We start from the raw sequence: 9,861 nt of genomic DNA, 5'->3' as shown, positions 1-9,861 counted from the left end.
AAAGTGGATACCATTTCTTTTCTCCAAAGGAGCTTCTGGCTTCTTTGTCAATACCTTGCTCTAAATGTGTGATTTTATTCCCAGGTCTTCTACACTGTTCCATTGCTCATCAGTTCTGTTTTTGTGACAAAACCATGCTGTTTGTGTTACTATGGCACTGAAGTGTAATTTGGAGTGTGGTATTTGTGATAGTTCCAACAGTGCTCTCATTAGTTAGAATTGCTTTTGCCTTCTGGGTCTTTTTTTCCTTCCACATGAACTTTTGGATTGATTTATTTAATTCTCTGAGAAATGCAATGGAGATTTTGATGTACTTTGCATTGAATCTATTTTCATCGTATTAATTCTGCCAATCCATGAGCATGAGCTGTCTTTCCATCTTCTGGTGTCTTCTTCAATTTCTTTCTTCAAGGTTTTCATTTTAGAGGCCTTGCATTATCTTGGCTAATAGTATTTTATTGTTTTTTGAGTTATTTTATCTCTCTTAAACCAGCCTGTTCTCCAGCATCTTTTGGTCCTATCTGGTCTATGATGAAATATTGTAAGGATAGTGACATTTTTCTATTTAAGTGTTGTTAGTTTGGGGGCTTATTAGTTACTGAGAATAACCTTATTCTGATAACTAAAAACTGCCATAATTCTATATTTCTATGGTGGCATCTAACACATCACACTGTGACTTAACTAATCACACACCAACTTCCCTGCTGGACAATATTGTCTTAGAGATCAATGGTGGAGACAAGATGTCTTATTTTGATGCCACATTGAACTTGGTGCCTGTCAATTTATCAAACCTGATCACTGGACAATTAAATAGCAATTACCTCTATTGTCTGTTGACTATAATAACCCTGTACCCTGGTGGAGTAGTCTTCCAAAAGTAAGAAGAAAGGAAAGCTTCCTAGACTAGACCAGCAAAAGGATGCTGTGCTTTCTGCTTCTCCATCTCCTAGAGCTGTCTTGGTCTTTGCTTGACTTATAGGTCTGATCTCTCAGCCTTCCAACCTGTGTGACTTGTGAACTAGACATCCTTCTAGTATATTTCTTATAGAAATTGTTCAGATAGCCAGAAGTGATTGAGTTATTTATATGAAATAAATGTGCGATTTCTTTCTCATTTCCCTCACTTCACTTTGTTTCCTATAAATTGCTGAAGTCTTTTTTTTTCTTTTTCTCTCCTGACCTGGAGTTCTTCTATAAAATATCTGAATCATAATTCTTCTCAGGTTTTCAGCCTCTGGGTATATCTATTGTAATCTAAATCATGCTTCTTGGTACTTTTGACTCATCTCAAAACTTATAAAAATGAAAGAATGTTCTGATTCTCTTATGAAAAATATCTGCCTTCCTCTGCTCTTTCTCTCACCCTCCACTGCTTCCCCTAATACTTGTGGACATTTAAACCAGCCCTATTAACAGCTTGGCCAAGAATCATTTTTATTCTCTAACAGAGCTACTTAATTTTGGGAGGGGCACTTACTGGGGTAATAGCACTCAGTATTTTCTAACTATGGAAGAAACCACTCCTTGTCTACTCAATATCCTCCCCCATCTGTTTTTTTAATTCGAGTACTGGGTATTGAACCCAAGACCCTCTCCTTTAGTTTTTTTCACTCAAGGCTAGTGTTCCACCATTTGAACCACAGCACCACTTCTGGCATTTGGTAGCTAATTGGAGATAAGATTCTCACTGACCTTTCTCTCAAGATGGTTTCAAATGCATTCCTCAGATTTCAGGCTCCTGAGTAGTTAGGATTACAGGTATGAGCCATAGATGACAGGCATCAATATCCATTCTTTCTCCCTTTTTTCCTAGGAGAACTCCCAAAGTCTTCAAGTTAATACACATTCCCTTGCCTGTCTATGGAGAGCTCTGTTTGGACTTTAAATGGATACTACTGGATAAGGTTTCTGGGAAAGTCACTTAAACAGGCCTGATTCAGTGTCTAATGCTGCTTTAGTTTTCCTTCCCTTTCTCTTTCCTGTTTGAAAACTGAACAGGAGTCAGCCTGGAGCTTTGACAGACATTTTGTGACAATGAAGAAACCCTGGATCTAGAATTCTATATTGAAGATGTTGGAAAACAAAATTCAAAGGTGCTTAGGTTCCTCAAGAAGTGTGGCTCTGTAATACTGACTTCATCAATCTATCTTCAATGTCCATGTTAAATTAGGAAAAATATTTAAATTACTGTTAATTTTTATCTCTGCTACTAGCGACTGAAAGCACTTCTTCATCAATGTATAGATATCACACCAAACCTCCCTAAAGTTTGTTTAGTAATCCCATCTGACAGAGGGGGAGTCTTATGCTAGTTGTATTACTCCTAAATTACTCACCCATTGCTGGTAGTATTAGACTAATTAGGTCACCATTTGAACACCATGTTTGTCTGGCACCAAGGATTGGAATCTTCATCACTGCTTTTGCTGTCTTTGAGTTGAACATGCAACTAAATTCTCAGACCCACACAATCTATGGGCATTCTTGGAGGTGTGTGAATGGTAGAGATAATCCCACAGAATAGAAGTGTGTGGTGCTCCTTCTCTATTTTGGCTTTCTGTTTGACATGCTCTTCAGCTTCAAGTAAATTTGTCCAGTGGTCAGCTCTGCATGGAGCAGCCCTTTCTTAATCTTTTTAATCCTTTGGAGAGTTATAAGGGGAATCTGTTGGATGAAATTGGCTTCCAAAAAATGTGTGTGTGTGTGTGTGTGTGTGTGTGTGTGTGTGTGATATAGTTGAAAGGATTAGGTAAATGATATAGTTTAGTGTGAAATGTCCAATGGATTTATGAGTTAATGAATGGTGTTCTCAGGCAGTTGCCCTGACTCTGTCTTTCTTAAGGATGATGTATGTCTCCTCTTATTGTGACAAGTAGAAGCTACTCGGTGAAGACAGTGGCTTGGTGTGATTCACCTTCTTTCCATACCAGCTGGCCTATTTTTTTGTATATTTCAGGGAGCCATTTTCTCTAAAATGTTTGGTAATTTGAAGAGTATGCTGTCAACCACTGTAGTTCAGAGTTGAGATAAGGAACAGGGTTCATAACCACTGATCGTGGTTCTGAAAATCTTCAACTACCTGTTCTTGGGCACATTACTTAGTATAAACCTTGATTTGTCCTTATTCAAATTGGGGGAAAACTAATTCCTGTCCTTCTAAAGATTATAAGAAGATATGTATGGAAAGTCATTGGTAGAGCATGTACCTCAGGACACTATAGCAACTATCATTAGTGGCAATTTGCAAATCTTTCCAGTTGACTACTTCTAGTTGGAAGCACTATTTAAATCCCCAGACAGAATGATCTGCTCTTAGCTGTGGCTCCTCCACTTCCCATTTGGTCAGTAGCTGGCCTTAAGTCCATCTCTTCAAGCTACGTTAGAGGTCTCTGCGTGCAAAACCTTTCTTCAAAACCTTCATGACCAGCACATGGGAACTCTGTAGGCATTGAAGCCCCCCAAAATAAAATCTACGATAATGGCTTTGTTATAGGAATAAATATAATAGTTGGGATGAGCCACCAAGAGAAGCACACAGGGCCATCTCTGGCTGCCAATGTAAAGAATTTTGAAGGTCATAGTCTCTGCTTGGTGGGAAAATAAGAGGGGAATCTTTGTTCTGATTTGTAAATGGACATTTCTGCAGTCCATTCAGGATCTAATAGGTCCTGGATGGTCTCACACTGGGAGATTTGAGATTCAACAGGAGTTGACACTAGTTACCATGAGCAGGCTCCCCACCTCCTCAACTACTTTCTCCCTCCCCCCAAGTTGTAAAGTTCATTTTCCACAGAGTGTCTTGTACATCTCATGGTTACAATGGGTCATCCTGTATCCCTATTTAAGCATTTTGTTTTTTCCCTTCCCCTCCCCAAATTAGAAAAATGTATATACAAGATGTAGGGCACCAGAATCAAATACAGTGAAAACGGGTTATACCATGGGGAAAGAACATATAAAAGAAACAAAAAAAATCACATAGTACATTATAAGTACATTAAGAAGAACAGCAACAAAGATAAAACCTTTTGTGGCCTATCTTGGGGTTCATTTCACTTAGCATCAGGTTATGTGGTCATATGTACATAGCTTTTGACCTCTTCTGCTTATCCTGGACATATACTAGTTATTGCAGATAAGGGAAACCATGGAACCTATGTTTCTTTGAATCTGGCTTACTTCACTTAATATAATTTTTTCCAAGTCTTTCCACTGCTTAACAAATGGGGCAATGTCATTCTTTCTGATGGAGGCATAGAATTCCATATATATATATATATATATATATATATATACACACATATATATAATATAGAATTCCATATATATATATGGAATTTATATATAGAATTCCATATATATAAATTCCATATATATGGAATTCTATTGTATACACACACAGATATATATATATATATATATATTCTTGATCCATTCATCTACTGAGGGCATCTGGGTTGGTTCCATATCTTAGCTATCATAAATAATGCTGTGATAAATATAGTTGTGCTAGTAGCTTTAGTATACCCTTGTTTGTGATCATTTGCATAAATGCCCAAAGTGGGATTGTTGGGTCATAGGGGAACTCTATGTGGAATTTTTCCAAAGTGGTTGAACAAGTTTATATTCCCACCAACAAGGCAGTAGGGTTCCTTTCTGGCCACATCCCTTCCAGCATCTGTTGTTATTAGAGTTCTTGATTATAGCCATTCTAACTGGGGTGAGGTGTAATCTCAATGTTGTTTTGATTTGCATTTCTTCTATTGCTAGAGAAGTTGAGCATTTCTTCATGTGTCTATTGGCTTTCTTATTTCCTTTTCAGAGAACTTTCTCTTTACTAACTTTAACATTTCTAATAATAACTGTGATTATAAGCATACTAGAAAGGATTGATTATTTATTTGAAAAAATGTGGATAGAACTGTAACCCCTTAACACTTAGTAATTTCAAAAATATGTGTCAGTATTGGGGCTTGAACTCAGATCCTTGCTCTCTTGCTTAGCTTGTTCTCAGAGGGCTGGTGCACTATCACTTGAGCCACAGTTCTACTGTTGTTGTTGGGGTGGCTAAATGATGATAAGGGTCTCACAGACATTCCTGCTGAGGCTTGGTTTTGAACCACAGTCCTCAGATCTCAGCCTTTTGAGTAGGATTTATATGCATGAACTAGGATTATAGGTATGAACAACCAGCCCCTAGCTAAGATAAATTGTAGTTTGGGTTTTTTTTTCTTTTCCTTTCTCCCCCCCCCCTTTTTTTTGGTTTTTGTCCATTGTAGGTCCTGGACACTATCCCTGGGCTCCTTTGATCAAAGCTAGTACTCTACTACTCTGAGCCACAACTATACTTCCAGTTTTCTGGTGATTAATTGGAGATAAGAGTCTCAGGGACTTTTCTTCCCAGGCTAGCTTTTGAACCATGATCCTCAGCTCTCAGCCTCCTGAATAGCTAGGACTACAGGTGTGAGCCACCAGCACCCGGCTTTGAAGTATGTTTTTTAAATTGGACTGATAGATTGTTCCTGTACTTTGAATTAAGCTCAAGGTCTTCCTTTCTTGCTCAGTCTTTTTGTTCATTTGATTGTTTGTTTTGTCTCCAGCTAACTGTCTACCAGTTGGGCCATGCCTCCAGTGATAGCTTTTTGCTGGAGATAAGAATCTTTCAGATTTGTCTGTCCAAGTTGGCTTTGAACTGTGATTGTCAGACCTCAGTCTCCTGAGTAGCTAGGATTATAGTTGTGAACACCTGTATCCAGCTCCAAGTTCTTTACTATTAGAAGAAATGATACCAGACTCTGTGCCAAAGGACAGCAAATTTCAAACAATCTTTTTCTTTTCAGCATTTCTACAATCTAGTTGCCATAAATGTAACATTATTGAAATGACATTAATTTATGGTTCCTGTCATACCAACAGCCCCTGCTAGCTAGTTGTTAAGAGAATTTGCTTTGGGGAATCAGATCTGCTGGATGGATATAATTTAGTCATGCTCACTGGCTAAATTTACAGAGGAATATGGCAAAATTGAAAATTCAGGGGCTTGAGCAAGCAGAAACAGTGTTAAGGAAAATTTAATCAAAGGCCCCCAAACTGCTGGACCTTTTAAATCTGCCCTCTACTTTTGCCACAGAATCAATTGGAAACAAAATGTCCACCCCTTTCCCTCTCCCCTGCTCCACAGTTGAAATTTTGCAGAGGCAGAGGCCGCTGAAACCTGATCAGGAAAGAGATTCACTTATACAACTCTTAAATGTCACGTCAAGGCAACTGCATGAATGGGGGAAGGGGAGCGATTCCCTTTGCAGCACATACCCTAAATAGGCTGTCTGAGCTGGTGGCTGGAGCCTCCTATTTAGCTTAAGGATTCTGCCCACCAGGTCAGCTCTTGCAAGGTGGTTTTTGTCCAAAATAAACAAGCAAGCAAACAAACCAACAAATCCTGGGTACTCAGGAGGCTGAGGTCTGAGGAATGCCAGTGGGACCAATCCAGACCAGAAAAGTTCAGGGGACCCTTATCTCCAGTGAACCACCCAAAAGTGGAGCTGTAGCTCAAGGGTTAGAGAGCCAGCCTGGAAGGGAAAAGCGAAGGGAGGGTGTCACACGTGCAACTGGCCCTAGACGAGTCCCTAGGCCTCTTCTATTCATTGGCCTGGGCTGGTAGAGGTCCTTCTGCTCAGCTCCCCGAGATGAAATGCGTGTGATCCCACCCTTCCCCGGGAGGGCCAAGGGACCATGTTCAGAGTTAAGCCCAGAGCTAGCTATGCTCTAAGTATTAACAGAGAGCCATGGGAGGCGGCTAGCGCGCCCTGGAGCCGGCGTGGCGGCGAGAAAGGATCCTCTTGTGTCCTCATTCCTCTTTGGGCTTGGCGAGCGCCCCGCAGCAGACGGTGCACCAACGCGTCCCAGAGGAGGCGCCGCCTCGGCGAGATCGCCGGGATCGCCAGATCGCCAGATCGCCAGATCGCCAGGCAGCAGGATCCGGAGCTGGAGCCAGAGCGGAGGCAGGATGAGCAGTGTCGCGGACCGCAGCAGCTCGCTAGAAGGTAAAAGGCCTCCTTGGCGCCCCGGGGGGCCTCTCCAAGGTTCCAATTTCCCGGGTGCTTGTGGAAAGCCCCCCCCTCCCACCCCTTTCTCTTGAAGTTTTGCCCCCTCTTCTAGACTTTTGTTTGGGTTTCTTGGAGATTGGAGTTCACTTTGTTGGAAATTGGTCTGATGGGCGTGCTGGCGGGGAGCCTAAGCGCGGTTGGAGGCATCCTGGCTGAAAACGACAGTTTTGCTTCTGCTTTGGGGCAAGAACACAGCATTGCCAGGCCCTTCCCTGCGCCCAGGCGCTGTAATGCTTTAAAGCAGGCTGCCTTGGTCCTTGGTCCGCGGCTGCTGCCCTCCTGTTCTTCTGACTGGATACCTGCGACCTTCCCAAGGCATCGTGCTGTGGCAGACGACCCAAAATGATTTTATATCACGATGGCATTCAGTTCTATTTCTTTAAGGCTTACTAACTTCTTCTGGGGAAGGGAGAGTCTGGATTGCTTAGAACATGTGACAAAGCACAGAGAACCCCATTCAGGTCAAAATAGACCTATACATGTATGCACGTTTGGTCTTAGCTGAGGATTTCAGGATAGACTTCATCTCTTGTCTCTCCCTCCCCCTCTCTCGGCGTGTATCCCTTCTCTGAAAAGTTTGGTTGCCATTCAGGCTTTCTTGCTACCTAGCTATTTGTTGACCTTTTAAGAGGAGCCCTCCCCTAGGAATAACCAACTCCTCTTTGAATCAAAACCCTTTGGATTGTACTGCACACACCTTAATGAAACTCTTGGGAGGTGAAATTCTCTACCTGCTCCACAGGTAGTCAGGTAACCACACAAGGGGTCCCTGTAGGTCTGACAGTCCTGCAATTGGGTATTTTCCTCAGATCTGGCAAGAGTAGAATCATTATGTAGAGAAACATTTCATTCTTTCCTCTTATTACATTGATGTGAGTTTCTAACATAATTGCCCATGATTAACATTTTTAACAATGTAACTTTGAAAAGTTACACTGTAGCCAGCCAGGCATAGTGTAAGCACACCTTGAATCCCAGCCCTCACAAGGTTAAAGCAGGCAGATAAAAGAATTCAAGATCCCCTTGGGCTACATAGCAAAACTCTGGTTCAATAAACAACAACAACAATAAGTACAAAGTTAAAAAAAAGTTACATGCTTGTAGTTTTTACTAGATAACCTAAGAACATCATCATTTTAAACAAACGTTGCCTGCTGTCAAACCACTACCTGTGTGTCTAGGATCCCCATACTGCAAGGTAAGATTTTGACAACTGATTGAGAAATATAAATAAATTAGATTGTTGATTTTTTAAAATTCTTTGATGAGTATGACAATCTTCTTCATTTAAAGCAAAGGTGGGAAAGACAAGTGTATCTGACCACCTTGGCCCTATTGTTTGGTTTGTTTTTAACTTTAGTTTTTCTTGTGAGTTTGTGTAAATGTGTGTGTATGCAAATGCATGCACATATATGTGTGTGTGTGTTTGCTGGTTAATTGGAGATAAAGGTCTCACATAACTGTTTGCTCTGATGGTTTAAAACCTTGATTCTTAGATAGTCTCCTGAGCAGCTAAGAATACAAGCCTGAGCCACCAGCAGTGGACTTTATAGTTTAAAGCTACACGGCCTTTAAAACTCTGAGTGAGACATTTGAAAATAGGCATCAATTTTCTTAAATCATGTGTGAAGAATGAGGTATTATTCCAGGTGTGCTGAATGAAAGTCAGCAAATCTGGTTGGTAAGGAGCTCAGTTGAGTTAATACCAATGCTGGTAGCTATTGTCCCCAGCAGAGACCCAGACAGGACAAGCACAGATGACTCACCTTCATGTATCTCCTGTAGACGTCTCTCAGATGTAGAGATTATAGGAAGCCTTGGTGATACAATGCAACATGAACGTTCAGGAATTTCTTTAGTACTGTGGTTCCTGGGGGTCAAGTAGGGATGGACCAGGATACCCGGGCAGGAAGGGACCAGGGAGGCATGCCTACACCTTCACTGGATCAGGGATATTATCCAAATATCTCCAGGATGGGGACATTGTTGGTGACCTTATAGCAAAGCAGTACACGTTCCAGGAGTCCTGCTGTGACCCTCTTAAGTTGATATCTAATGGCTAAGTGGCCTTTTTAAAGGAGGCAGAGAGAAACTGGAACCCTTCACCTCCTAAGTGGGAGAGATGCCTCTAAATTCTAAACAGCGGATACTGCCTGGACTATTTGAGTGGGGTGTGGTATTAGAAAATATGTCACAGGTAATACTATTCTGATTTTGATCTTCACAAGTTAAACTTCTGTTTCAGAATGAATGTTGAGGCCATGTATATTATCAGCACTTGTTGGGTTCCTTTGGCTCAGGAGGCTGAGATCTGAGGACCTTAGTTCAAAGCCAACCAGGCCCATGAGATCCTTTGTTTCTTTTATTTATTTTCTTTTATTTTTTTGGTCAGTCATGGGACTTGAATTCAGGGCCTGGGCACTCTCCTTGAGCTCTTTTGCTCAAGGCTAGTACTCAACCATTTTGAGCCACAGTGACATTTCAGGTTTTTGAGTGGTTAATTGAAGATAAGAGTCTCACAAGGACATTTTTGCCCAGGCTAGCTTCAAATCATGAGCTTCCCATCTCAGCCTCCTGAGTAAATATGATTACAAGTTGTGAGCCACTTGTGACCAACTAACAATTTAGCATTTTGTTTTGTTTTGTTTTTACCAGTCCTGGGGCACAGTCTCTGAGCTTCTTTTTGTTCAAGGTTAGTACTCTACCACTTGATTCATAGTGACACTTCCAGCCTTTTCTGTTTATGTGG

General features: G+C 41.2%; 1 protein-coding gene across 1 annotated transcript in view; it reads left to right on the top strand.

Annotated features, from left to right (window-relative positions):
- Positions 1 to 7,006: 7,006 nt before the first annotated feature.
- Positions 7,007 to 9,861, top strand: part of Gadl1 (glutamate decarboxylase-like 1) — a 212,531-nt gene continuing 209,676 nt past the window's right edge. Inside the window, exon 1 of the mRNA XM_013028478.1 lies at positions 7,007 to 7,049. Coding sequence (XP_012883932.1) covers positions 7,013 to 7,049 — 37 coding nt within the window. The 5' untranslated portion in view covers positions 7,007 to 7,012. The remainder of the gene's footprint in view (positions 7,050 to 9,861) is intronic.

The sequence above is a fragment of the Dipodomys ordii genome, unplaced genomic scaffold (genome assembly GCF_000151885.1).
Source record: "Dipodomys ordii isolate 6190 unplaced genomic scaffold, Dord_2.0 Scaffold110, whole genome shotgun sequence".
Classification (NCBI taxonomy): Eukaryota; Metazoa; Chordata; class Mammalia; order Rodentia; family Heteromyidae; genus Dipodomys; species Dipodomys ordii.
This window is presented reverse-complemented; position numbering and strand designations above follow the sequence as displayed.